This window comes from Leptodactylus fuscus, chromosome 4, assembly GCF_031893055.1.
Source record: "Leptodactylus fuscus isolate aLepFus1 chromosome 4, aLepFus1.hap2, whole genome shotgun sequence".
NCBI classification, from domain to species: Eukaryota; Metazoa; Chordata; class Amphibia; order Anura; family Leptodactylidae; genus Leptodactylus; species Leptodactylus fuscus.
The window spans coordinates 96861188-96884763 of NC_134268.1; the positions used below are offsets into that span (position 1 = coordinate 96861188).

General features: G+C 39.7%; 1 protein-coding gene across 7 annotated transcripts in view; it reads right to left on the reverse strand.

The window, feature by feature from the left end:
- The window catches only part of KIF13A (kinesin family member 13A), a 167369-nt gene that overhangs the window by 64735 nt on the left and 79058 nt on the right, over nt 1-23576 (reverse strand). For all 7 annotated transcript variants that reach the window (XM_075270884.1, XM_075270885.1, XM_075270888.1 and 4 more), the window contains exons 5-13: nt 21438-21530; nt 21090-21270; nt 17549-17636; nt 15581-15715; nt 15223-15335; nt 12102-12213; nt 7124-7336; nt 4403-4513; nt 3411-3545 (exon numbers count right to left, since the gene is read on the reverse strand). In XM_075270884.1, the coding sequence (XP_075126985.1) occupies nt 3411-3545; nt 4403-4513; nt 7124-7336; nt 12102-12213; nt 15223-15335; nt 15581-15715; nt 17549-17636; nt 21090-21270; nt 21438-21530 (1181 nt within the window). The remainder of the gene's footprint in view (nt 1-3410; nt 3546-4402; nt 4514-7123; nt 7337-12101; nt 12214-15222; nt 15336-15580; nt 15716-17548; nt 17637-21089; nt 21271-21437; nt 21531-23576) is intronic.

The window sequence follows — 23576 nt, forward strand, 5'->3', positions numbered from 1 at the left end:
GCAACAGCCATTTCAGTTTGATATATCTAATAACTGATGGACACAGTAATATTTCAGGATTGAAATGAGGTTTATTGTACTAACAGAAAATGTGCAATATGCATGAAACCAAAATTTGACCGGTGCAAAAGTATGGGCACCTCAACAGAAAAGTGACATTAATATTTAGTAGATCCTCCTTTTGCAAAGATAACGGCCTCTAGTCGCTTCCTGTAGCTTTTAATCAGTTCCTGGATCCTGGATAAAGGTATTTTGGACCATTCCTCTTTACAAAACAATTCAAGTTCAGTTAAGTTTGATGGTCGCCGAGCATGGACAGCCCGCTTCATATCATCCCACAGATGTTCAATGATATTCAGGTCTGGGGACTGGGATGGCCATTCCAGAACATTGTAATTGTTCCTCTGCATGAATGTCTGAGTCGATTTGGAGCGGTGTTTTGGATCATTGTCTTGCTGAAATATCCATCCCCGGCGTAACTTCAACTTCGTCACTGATTCTTGAACATTATTCTCAAGAATCTGCTGATACTGAGTGGAATCCATGCGACCCTCAACTTTAACAAGATTCCTGGTGCCGGCATTGGCCACACAGCCCCAAAGCATGATGGAACCTCCACCAAATTTTACAATGGGTAGCAAGTGTTTTTCTTGGAATGCTGTTTCTTTTTGGACGCCATGCATAACGCCTTTTTTTATAACCAAACAACTCAATCTTTGTTTCCAAAATGAAGTTGGCTTCTCCAAATGTGCTTTTGCATACCTCAGGCAACTCTATTTGTGGCGTACGTGCAGAAACAGCTTCTTTCTCATCACTCTCCCATACAGCTTCTCCTTGTGCAAAGTGCGCTGTATTGCTGACTGATGCACAGTGACACCATCTGCAGCAAGATGATGCTGCAGCTCTTTGGAGGTGGTCTGTGGATTGTCCTTGACTGTTCTCACCATTCTTCTTCTCTGCCTTTCTGATATTTTTCTTGGCCTGCCACTTCTGGGCTTAACAAGAACTGTCCCTGTGGTCTTCCATTTCCTTACTATGTTCCTCACAGTGGAAACTGACAGGTTAAATCTCTGAGACAGCTTTTTGTATCCTTCCACTGAACAACTATGTTGAACAATCTTTGTTTTCAGATCATTTGAGAGTTGTTTTGAGTAGCCCATGATGCCACTCTTCAGAGGAGATTCAAATAGGAGATCAACTTGCAATTGGCCACCTTAAATACCTTTTCTCATGATTGGATACACCTGGCTATGAAGTTCAAAACTCAGTGAGGTTACAAAAACAATTTTGTGTTTCAGTAAGTCAGTAAAAAGTAGTTAGGAGTATTCAAATCAATAAAATGATAAGGGTGCCCATACTTTTGCACCGGTCAAATTTTGGTTTAATGCATATTGCACATTTTCTGTTAGTACAATAAACCTCATTTCAATCCTGAAATATTACTGTGTCCATCAGTTATTAGATATATCAAACTGAAATGGCTGCTGCAAACACCAAAATATTTAGAACTAAAAATGATTAAGATTCATAGGGGTGCCCAAACTTTTTCATAGGACTGTATATCTACAACAGGTCAGATCATGTATATAGCATATATTGTATACATTTTAATAAGTGGTTTTGTTTATAGGTCCTGACTGATGTCAGCCGTGATGTCCCGTTTTAAGGTCAGGTCTCCACTACAGCCATTCACAGGTTTCAGCAGTGCCATCTTCACAAACAGCACATAACTAACTGGCCTCAGCGGGGACATGCTGTTTGTGAAGAGGTCACAGCTTAGGCCTGTGATTAGTTGCAGTAGAGACCAAGAGTTGGACAATCCAATTCCATTATAGTACGTAAATCTCACTATATGACCTGTCTATACAGTTTACCTATGTTGCATCCAGCTTTTAGAACCAGATATAGTGGTCTGAGAACTATTGTGGTCAACAATGTTAGCTCTCATACAGTTGCTTTTCTTAAGGGGATATTGTCATTCCTTGGGGAGAGACCACCATATAGGTGTGTGGAGACTCATTAAGCCTTTAGCACTCCACTTTGCAAAGGACCATGGGAAGAATATGCAAATCTGTCTTCCCTGATGTAATTAGGAAGTCAGATGCTGCCTCAGTATTGCAAACCAATAGAGGGCGCTCACTGGAATGTGCAAGCCTATCTTCCCTGATGTAGTTGGGAAGACAGAATTCCAGTGAGATAACCCAATAAAGGTTGCTCCCTTTTGCATCATGCACGACCTTCCAAGAGGCCTTTGTTTTGCAATGACGCTGGGATTATTACCAGGTATAGTCTCTCAATCGAGACCACCTTTATTGGGTTATTTCACTGGAATTCTGTCTTCCCAACTACATCAAGGAAGATAGGCTTACATCAGGGAAGACAGATTTGCATATTCTTCCCAAGTTGCTTTTCTGTCAAACTCGCGGAACCCCATGTATACTTCTCCTGGGAATCTGTCACTAAGATCTCTCCTATTACCCTTTACTATACAAAGTATAAAGAAGAATATAAGACATAACTGAATTTGTTCAGGAATAGTATATACTCTTCCTGGGAATGTGACAGGCTAGTCCCATTCCTAAAATTTCCAATCACTACAATTACAAAAATATTCCTTTTTTTTTTTTTTTTTTTTTTTTTTTTTTTACACAAAAGTTTGAAAAAGCCCCCACTGAGAAATGTATGCACCAATGGCATCCACGTGTAAAAAGTTAAAGGGTAACTCCATCATTCCTATTTCCTGCCAAAACTTTACAGGTACTCTATAACAAGCATCTCCATCCATTTAGGGTTTACACCCCATACCGTATCTTGCTGTTTAACAAAGCTTCATGAATATAAAGCCAACGTTCTCCAGCAAAATATAGCAGTATTATACTACTCTATGAGGTCCATATCTAGAACATTTCATTCTACGGAAACAGATTGTCGTAAAAACTTTTGCTCATGTAAGGTGTCTATAAAACAATCTTCTCAAACACGATGACTGAAGAATGATTCATTCTGTAACACTTATGATCATGATCTACTTTAGTCATCATTTCTTATAATTATACAGGTTTTATGACCTAGCTTGATTTACAAAGCACATTTCTGAAAATGTGATAAAGCAAGAGCGAGTCATCATAGACAGCTATATCCATAACCCCGCACTTAGTACATATATAAAATTGTACGGGTTTCTGACAAATCGCATACTAAAATGCCAAACTGGAATGATGGAGTTTCCATTCGTGTGAAATGTGTTACTGACAAAGGCAAGGAAAATGTATATTCTACAAAGGTGCATACTTTGGATCAATGTAGTGCCTCGCTGGCAGAAGACTCGTGACAGCATCAACATCACCTGATAAAAAGCAGAAGGAATTGCGCAGATAAAGAAAAAAGAAATGTTCAGACCATCCCCTCACCTTTAAATAGTAGACCAAGAGTTCATTAAGTGCCGGGTCGGCGTTTAGGTTGACCAGGTAACATTTGTCTTCACCAACTTTAATACCAGAAGACTGGAGAGAAATCCCCATGCTCTCCAGCTGTTTCTGCCTCTCCTGTGAAGCGAAGAGGTACAAGTGAACTACTGAGATCTATAAAGTATATAATCTTCATTATGTTTATAATTCTATAACATAACATTTCAATAGTATTGCAAAAGAACCCATTGTAATATGGAGTAAAAAATTATAACGCTGAACTGCAAGAAGTAGATCAAGTTGGCTACTAAAGACTGTCACCATAGCACTTGGATGGTAGCACACTGCCTAAAAAATGCTGATTCCCCATATACAATAACTGTGTATAAGGCTGACTGTATATCCAGATAAATTCAATATGTTTACTTACTGCGGTGCAAAACTAACTGTTGCCTCAGAGTGTTAACCTTGACGCAGGTTTTAACCCAAAATATAGCTTTGCAAGGAGTTGGAATGGTCATATCATTTTCTACATTCTCTCATAATTTTAAGGCATTAATATTGACATCTCCATATATTTGGTTTGTTGGCGGGCTCTATTATCCGCAGTATAGCTATGATTTTACCTACATCTTTCTTCTTTTTTAATGTAGAATATATTATTATTTTTGGACTGCGACTAATACAATTTTGATATTTTGCCAACCTGGGCTACCCAAATGACAGAGAACCTAATTACCATAATAATTATTTCTTTGCACGTAGGAAACTAGTGCAGCACCCAAAGATTTTTTTTTTTTACTTACAGATATATTGAAACTGTTCATCTCATTGCAGGGGTGACAGGAAATATTTTTGTCACTTTTAGTCCCAAATGTGCAAGTTAATGGGCATTTTGATGTCTTACCTTCATATTCATGCGGTATACAGAAAATATAGTAAAAAAAAAAAAAAAAAAAAGCTATGCACTTCACCAGGACACTGTACAAATATACCTGTGCAATGGCTTCTGTTTTCCTCAGCTTCTCTTCCCAGGTGATTGTTAGCTCTCGGATTAATTTTTCGGATTCTTCTAGTTTTTCCTTTAATTCTGGGGCCTTCATAGACTATAGATGGAAAATATCAAGCAGAAACATACATATTTAATTAGACTACTGAGGATTCAATAGAGCCATCTGTTTCCCAACATTTATCTCTGCTGCATATTAAAATTGCTAAGTAATGAGCGCAGACATGCTTTGTAAAATTTACAGAAAAAAATTACAGCAACAAATATATGGACATATTTTTCATGACAAATGGTGAACATGATTCATAAAGCAGAGAACAGTCATAAAAACATAAAACACGTGTATTTAAAGGCCACCTCACAGAATCTGCTGCTATGGTTCCCAAATGATACTTTTATAATACATGGGACCATGAACCTCTATGACCCTTATGATACTACACTGCCTGCAACTTTATATTCAGTCCGCTGGTCAGTGGCTCATAACCAGGGCTGTGTAACTGGAAGGAAAACTCACTGACTCTGACTCCTATTTTTCCAGAGCCTGACTTTGACTATAGAATACCATATTTTTCGGACTATGAGATGCACTTTTTTCCCCTCAAATTTGGGAGGAAAATGGGAGTGCGTCTTATAGTCCGAATGTGGACTATTAGATAGGAGCGGAGGAGCGGAAGTTCCTGCTACCACTGATTTCCTGCAGCAGCAGGAGAGTGGCGATGCTGCAGGCCCGCAACTTCACCACACTGTGCCGGCAGCTAAAACTCTCCCTGGCATCCCTGCCGGGTCTGTAATGATAATGGAGGCCGCTCTACTGCAGAGCAGTCACTAGCAACCGAGTCTCCAATGTAAAGTACAGCGGAGACGCCGGAGCTAATGCCTGCGATCAGAGTAATACATCAAAGACCCCCTAAAGTTTATAATAGCCCCTGGGGCTGGTCCCCACACCGGCTCCTGCTCCTGAACGCTTAACGTTACCCAAGTGATTTTAAGATTGATTTTCAAAACACATTGTACTGCATGTTAATGGAAAACTTTGGTTGATTGTTGCAATAATTTATTTAAATAAATAAATAAATAAATTCGGAAGTTTGGTGAAAATTTTGGAAAATTATCAATTTTCAAAATTTTAAATGCTCTACTTTTTAGACAGATAAATATTCCACCCCATTAATAAAGTCATATTATTTACAGTATCTCTGCTTTATGTTGGCATCAACTTTCCAATGTCATGTAATTCTCTTTGGACTATGGAACACTTATAAAGTTAATAGCAATATTCAAATTTATAAGAAAATTTCCAAAACAATTTTAGGGACCACTTCAATGCCTTGTCGCATCTGCAGAGCCCCTGAAGTGACAGTTGCACCAATTAATGTTCCAGAAATCAATGCACAGCAGACGAATAAATAAGTTGTGTAGAATACATTGGGTACACCAAATCCCATACTATTTTCCCACTAACTCCAAGCATTAGAGGCCATTTTTGTATCTTTTCTTTTGTACACACTAAACCTGGGGTGTACCCTGCATTCCTAATACATTTCCTTTCCTATCACAGCCAATTTTGCCCTAAGGGATGTGTCACATTTTCATTCTCACATTGTACAACCTATAAATTTTAATTCCAATGATGTACCCACATGAAATTCCCCCTATAATCTATGCCTATAATTTATTGATCAAATTTTATTAACACTTTCCGGGGAAAATGGGGGCTTGGAGGTTGTTGGGGAACAGCAAAGAAAACAGCAATTTTGGTATTGCTTTTTAATATTTCCCCCCTTTTTTTGCTATTCACTGCACAGCATTAGTAATATGTAATCCTTATTCTATGGGTCAGTAGGATTACAGCAATACCTAATTTATATATGTTTTATGCTTTATTAATCTTGCAGAATAAAAACCAAACATTGCTTTTTAATACATATTTTTTATGAGCAGAGATAATAAAAAAAAAAAAAATAATTGTAGCTGATGTTTTTTTCGTATTTTATTATTTTTTTATTACTGTGTTCAGACCTGGGGGTACTGATCACGCCTTCCCCCCCAAAGGCAGTGTGCTACCCTCCATGTCATTGAAATAACTTTGCCTATTTAACATACACAAATGCTACATTAGTTTCTAATACGCTAGACATCACCAATGGGTTCCCAAATAAATATTGTGAGAAGGTGAAAGGGAAAGTGCTGGAGTCCCGCTATAACAGCCCTAGATTCCTGACCTATGTGTGGTCCAGTGCAGGTCTGGAGTAGGCCTCAGCCCCAGGTGTGGGTCCTGAGGCTCGTTACTGGCCCATAAAATGCTGCAGACCCTGCACTTCAAGGCAGATCCAGGAACTGAGGAGGCGACTGGGTCTGTCCTGTAACCCTGAGTCTGGTGAAACCAATTTGTGCTTGTGTTTTCTCGTGTGGTTAGTAGCAAGCCACACGTATAGTTAGGTTATTACTTCTGTTTACTTTCATTAAATTTTGCCTTAAGTTAAAGCTGTATTTTGTTTTGCTCATTTGTGCCTGAAGTGAAAGTTATTTTCTTGTTTTTCTTCTAAATAAACCTGTTTGCTGCACAGTTTGTGTCCATGTCTTGACTGTTTGGGACTGCTTCTACCTAGCTACCTTCCCCACAAGTTCCCAAATAAACATCAATTGAAGAAACGTGATGCAAATTTTTTTTTTTCTTAGATAGGGATCGAGATAAACTACTCACTTCTGCCTGTGAGAGCTGCTCCTTCAGTTTGTCCACTTCTTCCCGCAGCTCTCTGATAACTCTTGCATTGGGATCCTCATTGACCACGGCGTGATTGACTATTCTTTTAGCCCGATCAGCATACCTTAACGTAGACAATGTCTCTTCATAGTTGTCCGCTGCTGGGCTGATTGTGGCTATCATGGCGGTTTTACTATTGCCTCCCAAATTATCCTTCATTTACAAAAATAAATAAATAAAATAAATAAATAAATTAATTAATTAATAAAAAAAAAACACACAACAACATGTTTAAACTTTTAACAAGCTACATGTCAAAAAGGTGTAATACAAATAATACAAATTATTTCTTACTTTAAAGAAGAATTTTGGTTTCTACAGATTTCATGTGGAACACCATAAACATTAGATAAAAATAGCTTTTCATATGGCTGATCAATTGAATAAACAATTCCACCATCAGAATAAAAAGCTAGATTACAAAAAAAATGCTGAGTCTGCGCAAATGCCAAATGATTGACCACTTTGAGCTGATCATGCAGAACCCTTATTTCCAGTAATTTCTCCTGTGTTACTAGTTTGGTTAACACAGCAGCACTGACCCAGGAGACGTAAACGGTAGTCTTTAAGAATATATAGAGAAGTGTACAAAAAATTTAGTAAGGTGTGGAACAAGTGGTTTCAAAAACAGAAGAGTTAAAGGGGTTGTCCAATTTTAGACATAGACTGAGAGATAAATGATATTGTTTGTATAATCAGGTTATAACATTTTCCAATATAATTAATCAATTTCTCACGGGTTTCCATGGTGATGAACACATAGATACATGACTTGTTACAAGACAGATGTCGGATTACTGTGCTGTGACTGTAAGGAGCTGCGCCCCTGTGTGATCATCACATGACCATGGAATGTACATCACATGACCACGGACTGATTTTTAACAGCTAGGAGTAAACAAAATATGAAAGCAAGCAGAGATCTAGAAAACTGTGAGGAAACAAAAAAAAAGTATATTGGAAAATTGTATAACTCATACACACAATAACATTAGTCTCTCAATATTGGTCTGAACCTGGACAACCCTTTTTAATAGTTTATTTTGTCAATTAACAAAATTAAGTGAATGAACAAGAGGAGCCTAAATCAAATCAATATTTGGTGTGACCACCCTTTGCCTGCAAAAGCATTAAGTTTCGTAGGTCAAGGGTCAGTAACCTCAGGCATATTTATATACCTGGCATAGGGCTCTCTCTGCTGTTATAATCTCTTCCCACTGCAGCCATTTTTTAAACTTTATTTTTCTGTTCAGAGAGCCATATGAGAACTTATTTTTTGTGATACAAATTGTATTTTTTAAACAGTATCATTTATTATTCCATATGATGCACTGGGAAGCTGGGAACAAATTTAAAATGGGGTGGAATTAGAAAAAAATTAATTTGTGATATTTTCTTACAGGTTTTAGTTTTTTCAGAGTTTAAAGTGCGGTAAAAATTATATGTGCTTTATATTTTTGGGCTTGGCCCATTTTCTATAGGTATTGTTAGGTTTTAAAACCTTTACAAAAATCAAAAACTTTGAAACAAAAAAAAATTATTTTTGTTGCCCTATTCTGTTATAAGATGTCATTTTTAGTTACCGTATATACTCGAGTATAAGCCGACCCCCCCCCCCTAATTTTACCACAAAAAACTGGGAAAACTTATTGACTCAAGTATAAGCCTAGGGGGGGAAATTCAGCAGGAAGGGGAGGGGGTGTTTTGTTTGTCTGTCTGCCCCTTCCCTAAGCTTGAGGACTGGGTTCCCCCCCCCAACTTGCAATTTAGCCTGGCTGAATATAGGGTATCTGCAGTGCTCCTATTAACCCCTTCCCGACGGAATATGAGCAGTGCAGATACCCTACACTTAGCCTGGATGTAGTCAGGCTGAATTCCAAGTGGGGGGAAAAAAACTCAGTCTCTGGGAAGGGGCAGTTAGACAACTTTTTTTTCCCGCTACAGAAAAATATATTTATCGGTATGTAGAGCGGGCGTTTTTGGACACAGGGATAACTTAGGGATAACTTGCATGTATGTGTTTTACAGTATTAACAGTATTAGTTTATATATGTTCTAGGGAAAGGGGGAGGATTTGAATTTTTAATACTTTTTATATACTAATACTTTATTAATACTTTATTTTTTTTTACTTTAATTTTATTTTTTTTTTTGCAGGGGGTCTGATCACTAATGCAATGCATTTCAATGCTAATGCATTGTAATACATTGCAAAAATTGTCATTTCTTTTGCAGGCTGCAAAGAAGAGCAGCCTGCAAAAGAGAAGCACTGCCGGCAAGAGCTCTGAGGGGAATCCCCAGCCGGCTGGACCTGAAGGAGAACTGCAGCCGGCCACCGGCAGGAGCGCTGAGGGGAATCCCCGGCAGAAGCTCTTCTGCTGGTGGCCGGCCACAGTTCCTATCTAAAGGATTGAACTTGAGAGAGTGGTCGCGCCCACTCCCTCCAGCAGCATGGCGGCACCTGCCCAGACCCCTCATACCGGGAAATCGTAGAGCATCTCCACTGTAACACTTACAGTGGAGATGTCCTAGCTCATGCCCGCAATCTCTGATTGCAGGTAGCTCTGACATTACCTCTGTAAAAGTTACAGCGGAGGTGCCGGTTGGTATGGTGACTGCTCTGAAGCAGAGCGGCGCCATTATAGTTACAGACACGGCATCAGGAGCCGGCATACAGACACCGGGGCGGGTGCCGGGACACAGCATCGCCACGCTCATAGCAGGAGCGTAGCGATGCTGTCAATTTCAAACTGTAGAAGTACTTACAGTACTTCTGCTAGCAGGCCTGGAACACAGATACACGCCCGGTGCGGGCCTGAGCTTACGTGGCCACGTCACCCGGCGTGTGATGGAGTTGGGGGGGTGGGGGTGGAATTTGGGGTCTGTATTTTGGACCTGCTAGCAGAAGTACCGTAAGTACTTCTGCAGTTTGAAATGAGCAGCATTGCTTCACTCCTGCTATGAGCGTGGCGATGCTGCGGCTCGGCACCAGTCCCGGTGCCTGTATGCCAGGTCCAGATGCTGGGTCTATAACTATGATATTGCTGAATTACCGTAATGACCCGAGTATAAGCCGAGGTGGACTTTTTCAGCACAAAAACTGTGCTGAAAAACTTGGCTTATACTCGAGAATATACGGTATATCATTTAGAAAAAATGGCTGTTCTAGTGTTGTTGCAAGAGGCAACCTCTTTCTCATGAACCACGTAACACAGCTTGAGAGGAAGATGCACTACTGGGGAAAGCTTAAGGCATGATATCCTAGTGTCTGGGGGCACTAATAGTTTTTTGTACATTGAAGCAAGGGAGAAAGTATAGTATAATATGGCAGATGAACATACTAAAGTGGGTGTTCATTCATTTGTATGGATGTATTCAACAAAAAGATAGGGCTGTGCAAAGTGGGTGTTTGAGATTACTGTGCTCAGCCAAAAGCCAATTCTATCACCAGGGAAGGATCACATTGAAGTATAAGTTTAATAAATTGGTTATTGTTATGGTTTGCATTTATATGACTTTTTGTGCCAGCATTAGAGATGAGCGAGTAGTATTCGATCAAGTAGGTATTCGATCGAATACTACGGTATTCAAAATACTCGTACTCGATCGAATACTACTAGCTATTCGCAGTAAATATTCGATTCAGAACCAGCGTTGATTTGCCGAATGCTATACATTGTATAGCATTCAGGAAATCAACTCTGGTTCTGCAGCAGGCTCGTCCTTGCTAGTCAGGAGAGCTGGCAGCTTGCTGTTACGAGAGATTGGACTTTTTCTCATAGGAATGAATGAAACAGCGTTGATTGGCCAGTGTACAGCATTCGGCTAATCAACGCTGGTTCTGCCGGAGGCTTGCCTGTGAGGAGGCAGAGTCTAAGATCGGACCACAGCAGTCTCCATTGTGGTCCGATCTAAGACTCCGCCTCCTCACAGACGAGCCACCGGCAGAACCAGCGTTGATTGGCTGAATGCTGTACACTGGCCAATCAATGATGGTCAATGCATTCCTATGACGCAAGGTGCCAGCTCTCCCAACTAGCAAGGACGACCCTGCTGCAGAACCAGCGTTGATTTGCCGCAGGCTCGTCCTTGCTAGTCAGGAGAGTTGGCAGCTTGCGGTTACGAGGGAGCTTACTTTTTATCAGCGCAACTGCAAGCACTGTGCAGTTAAAGCGCACGGACCCCATAGACTATAATGGGGTCCGTGCGCTTTAACTGCACAGCGCTCCTCCTAAACACTCTCCTCCTGCTACTTGTGGACTTGGTGACTCTCCTTTAGTCGAATAGTGGTTTCCCCTGAAACAAGCATTTTTTCCCCTAGACTATAATGGGATTCGATATTCAATCGAGTAGTCGAATATTGAGGCTCTACTCGAAACGAATATCGAATATTTCACTGTTTGCTCATCTCTAGTCAGCATGCTTGCAATTATTGCATGGCACACACTTCATCTTTGATTTTTTATTTTTTTTTTACATAAAATTTGCACATCATACAAAAAAGGTTGCTGACCCCTGTTCCAGATATACTTGCACACACTTTTTGATTGAACTAGGCAGGGAGGTTGCCAAACATTTTGGAGAACTATCCACAGATCTTCTGTAGCTGTAGGCTTGCTAGAATTCTTCTGTCTTTTCATGTAATCCCAGACAGACTGGATGAGGAGTTCAGGACTCTGTGGGGCCATATCATCACTTCCAGGACTCCTAGCCCAAAGGCTGGTCACACCAAATATAGATTTGATTTTGGTTTCTCTTTAGTTCATTCACGTCATTTTATAATTTCCAGAAATAAACTATTAATACTATTTAAGCATTAATACTTTGCAACATTTTTTCCACATTTACCTAAAACATTTGTACTATACTATAAATAAAAATAGTCTATTCAAAAATTAATAGAGTATGAAGGTACTACCTTAAGCAGCCACGTGAGTACGGAATCTCTGTAAGGAACAAACTTGCTTTTTCCTTTCCCAGCAGCTTGATCGGCCAATGATGATATAACCAATCCCAAAGTTGTCAGTGACCTTAGCAGAAGAAGTTAGAAAAAAAAAAAAATAATAATATTTAATGTGAACTTCTATATCGTGTAAGCCGATGGCTGGTCAGGTAATGGAGGGGGTGTACATCTCACCCAGACTACTCAGGTGGGTGAGATGAGAAAACTCCAGAAGGAATGTTTGTTCTCAGCAGACAACTTTAGTCTGCTGAGAACAGTTTGGTAAATGCTCAGTATTGAGCTGGATTTTTAGGAATGACAGGTAGGTTGGTAGTGGGACCTGTCATTCCACCCCCCTCCAGTCCACATTTGGGGATGTTCCAGTAGCGACTCAGCTGTTGAGAGTCTACTCATCAAGGGAGGCTTAAGAAGTCAGCTCCAGCAGCAACACTTTGGCAGAGCTTGGTTGGAAAGCAAACAGAGAGGTCATATTTTTGGAGCTGTGTCCTGAATGATTCTACTGTCTTTTGGATTTCTGTTATTCTAGGTGAGGTAACCTATTCTATGTTTAGTTAGAGCCTAGCTGGGCAGGTATTTAGTTTTGTATTGTTTCCTTTTGTTGCTGCACTACCTTTTTGAGTGAAAATAAACTCTACCTTTGTTTAGGACTAAGGGCTAGTTCACACGTGAGTATAAGGGGAGGTTTTTGACAGCGGATTTCGCGTCCAAAACCTCCCCTTATAATGGTGGTCTATGGAGACCGCCGGGCTTCTGTTCTCCGCTAGCGGCCAGCTGCTGCTAGCGGAGAAAAGAAAGGACATGTCCTTTCTTCAGGCGGAAGCCGCGCAGGCTCAGCCGCGTGGCTTCCGCCCCCGGCAGCTCCCTCCTATGTCGGCTCATTCATTTGAGCCGACAGCAGAGGGTTAAGCCGCGACAGCGATGGTCGCGGCGGCCGGGTTTTGACAAGAGAGAGACGCGGCTCGCCGCGTCTCTCTCTGTGTCAAAACCCGCGCGGGCAGTTCACGTGTGAACTAGCCCTAAAAGAAACTAGACTTTTGTGTCTATGCCACCCCACCTAGCAACCCCAGACCCTGACAATAGTTATACAAATATAGTATAATAGATGTTTAAATAAAGTAAAACTAAGGCATGTTCCTATGTACCCGATATTACTACAGAACTGTAGTCTAATGGGTAATAAAATGTGTACTTGCATGCCAATGAGGGTGACAATGACAAACAATTGTAATACGCTTTACTCATACAAAAGATCTCAAACTGCAGGGAGCACGTAAGTTACTGGCTGCTATATAGTGCACTCATCCCCAACACCCACAAAGGTCAATTTACAGATCAGTATATTTTTGACATGTTGGAGGAAACCCACAGAAATATGGGGAGAACATACAGACTCCTTGCAGATGGTGCTCTTGGTCAGATTCAAACGCAAGACACCATTGCTGCAAGGCAACATTACTAACCACTGAGCTGCACAATACAATCATTTTTAATTATTACCCTTATTATTACTACAATCCCTTTTTTTTTTTATCCTAGAAACTGAAATATTCACTTGTCTGTTTATAGCAACCACAGACCAAATAGAATAGCTGGAGTTTAGAGCAAAAGAGAGAGAAAAAGTAAAAAGCAGCACTATTTCAAGTATAACCTTGTTGCAAATCCAAGGATGGCGGCGACTTCCAATGTTCATACCATGAAAAAATGGCAGCACTCCATTAGTTCCAAGTAAACAAAAGTGTCTTTTATTCCAAGAAGCTAGACCAATTTAGATAAGTAATATCTAACAAGAGGCCCAGGATCATATTGCGACGTCATGTGCCTCATCTGCTAAATCACATGGTGCACCTGCCTTCCTCAGGAACGCACTAATACACTGACTGTTCACCACATTTAATAACAGAAGAAGAGCATGTATCTTCTCCTCTTTTATGGGCTTTATACGTAATCTTACTCTCCTTCACAAATTTGTTTGAATTTCTGTATATATCCATCTATGGATTTTTTATATACCTGTGGTCTCTGTTTTTTTCCTCCCATATATTATATATAAATTTTGTGGGAAAGGTAGCTCGGTAGGAGCAGGGGTGCAGACCCAACCAGTCAGAGACAGGGACACAAATCGTGCAGCAAAAAACGGTTTATTTAAAAAACAAAACAAAAAAAACCCAGCAAAATAAATAAACCTTTGCGTCAGGAACAGGAGAAGCAAAATAAGGGCTCGTTCACATCTGCACCCGGGGTCTCAGTTATGCAGGTTTCCACTTCCTGCACGAAATTGGGCAGGAGACGGAAACCTGCCGGCATCTTTCCAAACCCATTCATTTGAATGGGTTTTAAAAGTGTCCGGCAGTGAGCGCCCGTGAGCGTTTTATGCTCTTCGCAGCTAAACCGTTTTATTTTAACTGGACACAAAGTCGGACATGCAGGACTTTGTGTCCAGTTTAAAAAAAAACGGTTTTGCCACGGAGAGCATAAAACGCTCACGGACGGTCACGGTCTGACAGGTTTGCAGAAGACGGAAACCTGTTAACCAAGACCCGATCGCTTGTGTAAACCCAGCGTAAAATACAGCCTTAACTTCAGGCAAAAAGGCAAAACAAAACCTGCTCGTCTGAGCGCTAACTTAACAGAAAATACTAACTGTATTTGTTGCTTACTACCAGCCACAAGAATTAACCAAAACAACACTGTACTGTATCACAAAGCTCTCAGTGCCAGGGCAGACCCAGCCACATCCTCTCCTCCCAGGATCTGCACTGAACTGCAGGCTCTGCAACCTTTTGTGGCCCAGTAACGAGCCTCACGACCCACACCTGGGCTGTAGCTTATTGAAGGTCCGCCCTGAACCACACATAAGTCAGGAATCTGTGGGAGATATACCGTGACTCCAGCACTCTGCCTGTCACCTTCTCACTATATATATATATATATATATATATATATATATATATATATATATATATATATATGTCTTCAGCAGAATATAGACTCAGAAATGAAAAATACATCTACTGATTCACATAGTACTATTGTCTAAAAAGCGAGTATGAGTGAAAACAATGGGAAAGGCCCTTACTTGTTGATGTTACTTCCTTCCTTAAGGCGTTCTCCTGCAGCACCGGTTTTGGACACCCTCTCGCTGCCAGCCAAGTCCACAAGGCTGACCTTACTGACACGTTCTCCTGAGTTCTAATCACAAAAAGGATGAGCCTCAGTATTATTTGTGTGGATACAATGTTGGGTACAAAAGTGGCATATATTATATATTTACTACATATATAATAAAATAATTTGGCATCTGATACTCCAAAAAGTCAAATTTAGCCATCACTTGTTTCTACCTTACCAGAGAACTGTCATACAATACTGAATACCCCTTTAATTGGTATATGAAAGATATAAATGTATCCACATATATTTATACAGATACTTACACCAGACTGATGGTCAAACAAAGTTTGAGTTAAAATAATGTTAAATACAGCATGTGATCGGCTGCTTTCTTCATTCATGTTTGTTGCAGCAACAGTACGAGATTTATTTCCTTCAGACATTAAAGATTCAATATCCTAAAACATGAAGAAACACTGGATTAAGTAAAACATTCATGATGGACATCTGCAGCAGCACACTAACAACAAGAAAACAACGGTTTTGTTGGTCTAAAGATACTTAGATTTTTTTTTTCTTTTTGCTTAGCAATTTTATTTTATTAAATATAAATGTATGATTGAAATTTGTATGAAGAATTCTAGTTTGTAAAGTAAACTTATAAAGTTCCTATAGACAGTAGTCCTGAAGCATTGTTAAAACTCTAGATTTTCCTGTTTGCAATTTATTCAGATTTTTCAAGAGGTATAACCAAATAACTAGGTGTCACAATTTTTCCTATCATTGGGGCATACCTCTACATAGTCTGATGTAGTTCCAACTATAGCTGCCATTATCAAACTGTGATGGGGCCACAATCTGTTGACAAGAGGAACAATAACAGCTAATTGTCCATTTACTCTTACACTACCAGGTCACTTGGTCCATGTAGGGACCAAATTTACCAGCACAAATGCAGCTCAACTGAATAGACATTTATTCCTGCATAAGCAAGAAATTCTGATAACCCACCTAAGCCACTTTCTAATATTGAAGGCCTATCCCTACTTGTTTTACAATTAATTAGTATAGGATGAATCCTTTTAGAGCGGGTATTTTGCTTCAAGGTTCAGTTAATCCAATTTATGTTTAATAGGCTGTGAGATTACGGTCGCTCAGTAGGTAAGGCCATGTTATGATCATATGACTGTATCTGAACTGACCCAACCAGCAGATGTATATTGTCTGACTAGTCAAAAATTCTGTAAGTAATGCATCTACTGAGTAGCAAAGATCTATTACATGCACATTAGCATTTTGGATATTCATTTTACTTGATTCATAAAAAACTGTGATGCACGAACTCTGGAACCAAATATGAACTTTTACATGTCCTATGGACTATACATGTCCTGCATGATCCTGCGGCAGTTCCTGAGTGAGAGACCGTCATATTTAGGCCTCATTCTGGTTTCGGCCCGCCACTGTTTATTCGTGTACACCAAAGGATCAGCTCCCTAGCGACAAACCTCTCCTGCTTTCTTCCTGCTCCCTTTCACCTGTCTCCTGCCTTCTGTCCCTGCTCTTGGATTCCCTGGATTGTTGACCTGGCTTGCTTTACAAACCTCTCCTCCGTGATACCAATTTGGCACCTTCCTGACCTTCTCTGTATGACCTTTGGCTTTCACATGACCTCCATTTTGGATCCTGATTTGGCTACTCCGTTGACCTTCTGTGTATGACCCGGCTTCCCTGACTACACTTCTGCCTCTGCCTTTTGCTACCACGTGACTTCCAGTTATCTACCCAGTTTGCTTGACCACGGATTTGTTCCTCGGGTGTATTCCCTCCTGCTCATCTGCGACTCCATTCCTTCCCGCTGTCTTGGAATTCACTCTAAGGTTAGTGTCTGGGTCCCTCTGGGTCCTCCTACTTGAGGTTCCCTGGGTGTTCGTCGCTCTTTAGGCAGTTGCGGATCCGGGCTTTGGAATTTTACCAAGTCCAACTCCACCATCAGGAGCTCTGGTTAAGAACTCCGGGGCCTGGTTCCGCTCCAGTTAGGAGAGCGAGACACACCCAGGACTGTTTTTGCCTCAGCGCTTGAGGATTTTGGTTGCCCAGGACTTACTGAGTTATTTGTTGCATCAGGTTCCTAACATTCAGATTTCAAGTCATAACAGCTAGAAATAGTTTAGCGTTATGTATGCTTTAAGTTTTAAGGGGTGTGAAATGGTAGCAAAAATGAATATATTGTACACATTTGGACCACTGTCACTTCTTATAAACAGAAAGTGTGTACATAAATACATTACCTCAAATGTAGTTACGGCTAATTGAGATAAACCATCAACATATGGTCCCAAGACCTTGTGCTCCCTAACTTTAAGGGATTGTCTGCTTCTACAAGAAAGAAAGAATGGTCACATTTACACAACTTGATAAAGAGATAATCTGGATTGATCATGTAAAATATACATAACAATTATAGTAGTATAATTGCTTGTTAAAGGGAACCTGACAGACTGTCATAGACAATCAAACCACTAGCATGCCATTAAACAGCTCAGATTTGGGGTCCCAAGCCTCTGTATCAAACCGCTGCTTGCTGCTGGTATCCTAAGGAATAAAAGGTTGAAGATGCTGAGTGTCTATTGCGAGGAGTTCACTGAGAGACTCCAACCCATGCAAACTGCATTCAATGAAGCAGAACATGTGCAATGATGCAAGGTGCACTGATCTCAGCTTCCCTGGGCACAAAGTGCATGCGCAGAGTCCCACCGTGGACTCATCTCAGTGCACATCGATTGGACAATCGATGGACAATTAGAGATCTTCAATCTCTAATTCCCATAGATACCAGTTGTGAGCGATGGTATGATGCAGAGGTTTGGAACTCTAAACCCCAGCTCCTTAACAGCATGCTGGTGCTTTAGGGGTCTCAAACCACCTGAACGGTTCTCTTTCAAGGAGACTTGTCACTTAGATCCTAATATCCAACAATATACTGTATAAAGGCAGCATATCACAGATACAGTTACAGTTTTATACATAGTTTTATGGTGCTTTTTTTTTTTTTCTTAAATGTAGATTGTGAGCCCTATATAGAGCTCACAACGTACTTTTTTTTTTTCTCTCCCTATCAGTATGTCTTTGTAATATGGGAGGAAATCCACGCAAACACGGGGAGAACATACAAACTCCTTGAAGATGTTGTTCCTGGCAGTTCTATGGTGCTTTCTATCATGTCACAGACTAAAAAAAATGGTGCCATCTATTCCTCAATCCACATTGTCAATATATAAAATAGTGTCTGTGGTCTAAAGATGATCATTTAACCATATTAAGACATCACATTTGTTATTTCTATTAGACAGTACACACATTTCCTCCCATGGAGGCCTGTGTGACTTGGTAAATAGCTTGTATCAGGGCTAATTATAGTATTGGAGCTGGAGCTGTATATAATGGGAGGCTCCTGTAAAGTTTCCACAAGTCAGTTAGGAAAGAATTATGAAAGCATTTTAATCACTCAGGGTTAGCTAAGTTTATTGCCATAGAGATCATACGTTACAATAGAAAGGAAGGGACAACTTAAGGATCCCATCTATACTGCTAGCTTAGGTAAATTCAAGAATTTCTCTTTCTCTGTATATATGTGTATATATATATATATATATATATATATATATATATATATATATATATAGCTATATAGCTTTACCAATGCTGCTTCATTTGCCTGCTATGTGAAATTAATCCTCACATTGTTTGTACATCACTGTCAAGGGGCCTGCTATCTTATACATGTCGGATGATGTGACTCTCTACTCTGTAGTCAGGACAATAAAGTTAGCCAATTGCAGTTTGCTGATAAATGCTCGGATAGTAAGTATAAACACAAATATAACATTGAGTTTACTTTAATTATCAGCAAGAAGCATGTAAGTGTTCTCAAACCCTGTGTAATGTAATATATATTTACATTAGATTCTAGTAATGATAATAAATATCCTCTCATAAGGTAAAGGCAAGGTCTAGGTCTAGATCTACTGAGGTACTTCATAAAGTGCTGTCCATCTAACAGGCAAAGCCTGCCCATCAGCTTGTTGTAGAATACAGGAAGTGAGAAAGAGAAACAGCAGGCAAACTGCTGAGAGAGGGAGATGGGAAAACTCCTTTAACAAAAATATTAGGAATATGCTGACTCTCCATAAGAAAAAGGCCATACTAGCAGAGAGACATTAATGCAAGTAATGATACCGATAACATTTCCAATAACCAGAATTAAATGTAGAATAAACATACATTGTCCAATATAGAGGATCCCAAATAATTCTATACATAATGGTGTACATATAAAAAACTAGAACCAATTCCTGTTCCCTAATAACCACAACGTAAGAAAATGCGTATTTATAATAAACTAATTTGTTGAACATTATGCTTAACTTATCTAGCACATCTCCATCTTAATTTCCTGACTATTATGGTCTATTATATTTTTAGCCACTTTAATAACTTTGCTTAGTCACTATATATAGATGACATAGAGGTTACAGAACTTTTTCCATGAAGGAAAGAAATGCTATATTCCCATAAGTTATTTCAGCATGGTGGCTGCTTTGCTGGGAGACCTAGCCTTCGCATGGAGTTTGTATGTATTCCCCAGTGTTAACATGGGTTTCCTCCATGTACTCCTGCTTCCTCCCACATAAAAAATATACGGATAGGTAAATTGGCTTCCTGTAACAACAATTGACCCTTGTGGGTGTTGAGGATGAGCGCCTGTATGACAGTAACTAATGTTTGTCATATGCAAGGCCCGCCCATATTCTACCTCCTAACTGCCCAATATGAATTATATCTTGCTAAATCAAGATTAAAGATGGTGCTTCAACAAATGGTTCATGCTTTCACATAGGCCCTCACCTACATGTGCTCCATATAATACTACGTCACCTTTCCCCCCCTACCAAAGCACCAGGACTCAAGTGTAACTGCAACCTCTGCCACCTCTATAGCCATATAGCTGGTTCTGTAAAATGAAGGTTTTTCCATACAATTGCAATAGTTTGAAAATTACTAAATAATGGCCAAAAACCTTTCACAGGCACAGAATTGAAGTTTAAAGGGATCCTATCATACAGACTTTTTTCCTAGTAACACGTTGGAATAGCCTTAAGAAAGGCTATTCCTCTCCTACCTTTGGTTGCCTTCTCTGTGCCACCGTTCCGTAGGAATCCCGGTTCTTGTCGGTATGCAAATTAGTTCTCACGCAGCACTGGGGGTGGGCCCCAGTGCTCAAATGGCACTAGGGGCGTCCCCAATGCTACGAGAGAACTCTCCAGCGCTGCCTCCATCTTCGTCAGGAATGTTCTCTTCATCCTCTTCTTCCGGCGCAGGTATCAGACTTCTAGGTCTCGGGCAGAGCAGACTGCGCATGCCCACAGGCCACAGGAAAATGGCTGCTTACAATACTGGGTAAGCGGCCATTTTCTCGTGGCCTGTTGGCATGCGCAAAAAAAGAAAGAAAATCTGTTTGTATAATAGGATCCCTTTAAACTGTTTTCTAAATTCACACATGTAGCATATAATGGCTGCAGGTTTTCACTGAAAAAAAAAAAAAAAAAAATTACAGCAATCACACACATTATGGAATCGCCACAAAACCATATAAAATAGGCTTTTTAGTTAATTTAGGCCATATATTGTGAATTACACTCATTTTAAATTGACGGACAATATGTTGTCCAAGTCAGATATGTACAATATAAAACATAAATAATGTATAACCTATATACAAACATACATGAGTGTGCGTTTATGGGTGGGTCTAAATGTAAGAGCACTTACCCTTTAGGGTCTAAGAGATCTCTGACCTTCTCATTGTAAATCTCCATGTAGGATACTTCCACTTTGAAGGTCTGAGAGTCATTTTCTTCTTCTGTCGCCCTCAGGAATAAAGCACAGCAGAGCCGAGGGATCAAGCCAGGCTGGTCTGCTGTCCCCATCATAGAGAAAGACTTTCCCGAACCTACAGCAAATTACAAATTCTATAAATCATTTATAAGTCTAGTAATAGAAGTGTCCAAAATATGCTTGATTTAATATTTTACAACAACAATCTTAAGATTATTGATATGGTTACTTTATAGGCCTAATGTTACCAACTTAATCATACATTTATATTCACTCTCATACCTGTTTGCCCATATGCAAAAATGCATGCGTTGTATCCCTGAAAGGCATTATCCAGAATTCCCTCCCCAAGGCACTTAAAAACCACTTCCTGACCTGCAAAATAATACAGTAAAATGATAATGTGCACAAATGACTCTTTTCATTACTGATACTCTATTTTGGTGCTTTGAAAGACTCATAGAAAAAAGGATAAAGAACAACAGAGCTTTAGTCTTCTTGTACATTTGCCAAGTGCAGTCAATCACTGAGTGTCATTACTTCCTCTCCTCTTCCGACAGCTGAACTGAAAGAGTGACTGGCATACATTATACCGCCAGGCTGCCAATGTACGACTGCAGAGTGTGCTGATAAGACAGTAAACTGATGCTTGGCATTACAAGGTAGCTGACTTTCCGCCATGACCTACAGAATGTTTCTAACATATATTAAAACTTAATTATGTGTTACATATAAAAGACGACTACTACGCAGCACTAGTCTCATGGATGAATGGAAGATCAGAATATATAGTTTACTGTATATAGACAGATATTTTACAGATATATATATATATATATATATATATATATATATATATATATATATATATATACACACACACACACACACACACAGGTAAAAAAAGCATTAGGGCATATTGAATTCTACATGACTGATCCTTTGTTCTCCTGGGAGACTCCTCTGAAATAAACATGCTCACTCAGGCTGTGTTTCCTGGACCCTGCCACTGGCAGCCAAGTCTTAACCCTTACATTTCTATCAAATGTGAACAGGCAAAATCATGTAAGTAGTTCCTTTAAACTGTTGATATCTACAGTATGACGCTGTCACATGTCAGCCAAAATAATTCATTTCAGATGATTATCCAACTCTAGGATGTAAAGCTTGCTGTTATGTAGAGTGCAGATAGCACAGAATTAGTCCTTATGCACATTAGGTACTACGACTACATAATCCTCCAAGTTGTGCCAAGCAGTTACATAAGTCTGCGGGCCTTTTCCACACTTCTGTATGTCTTTGATAACATACAAAAGCACAAAGCATTTTTTCATGCCAGATTCTATACAAATCTAACCTGAAAACTCTATCCAATGCAGAAATTTCAGATGTATTTTCCCTCAAAGGCATTAACTTGATGAACATATGGTGGCACATACTGTACAGAGCCACATGACTTTGCATGCCTTACGCAAAGCTCCGATTACATGAAGAGTAAAGGACCACAATAAGTATTTCATTATATACTGTAAGCCTTGAAAATAAATACCAGAGACCAACTAATAAGAAAAAGCAATTTTGCAAATAGTCTTATTAAATATTCTATATTATGCTATATCAAGACCTCCTATGCATTTCCATGGTAACAGACTAGAAACAAACCTTGTATGTCCTCATTCTACAGTCATGCTCTCTTGGTCAAGGCAAAGACTCTTCCGTTTACTTTTCATGCATTGAGACAATGCATAAAAGACTGTTGCAAATATGTGCATAGCCCTTTAACTCCGCAGACCCAAAGATAAATTAAGGAGTCTGTATGGAGACTCATAATATGTGATCTAACAAATCAAATAATGAAAAAAAAATTCTTTCTTTCTAATCAACCACATAATCAACCACATTATAGCCAGTGCCGGTACAAACTCATACCATCCTCAGGATGACACTCTGTACCTGGAAGGGGCAAGTCCCCAGCCGTTGATATTTCTGTGCATGTGAAACGCCAATTAATTTCATCTGCATAACATTACAGGCTGTGGGATAACAGCAAAACCACACAGCCTGCAATTAAATCCAGTCGAAATGCAGTAGCGTTTCACTTATACCAAACTAAAACGCATTGGCGGGCGGGTACTGGATGTGGCTATTACACCACGTGCATCACCCTCAGAGAGGACAGACTGTATATAGTTATATACTCATGTATGGTTTAATAAAAAGCAAAGACAAGCAATCTTGCTATCAGTAACGAAAAAGCAATATAGATGAACCCTTATAGATGTATTCCTTGGTTATATATATTGGAGCATACAAACCACTGGTCAAGGTCTGTAATGGTGACTGATAATACTGAACAAGTACCACAACATTACAAATATTCTTAAGTGATATATTTGGATTTAGCTCTATAAGTCTCATTCT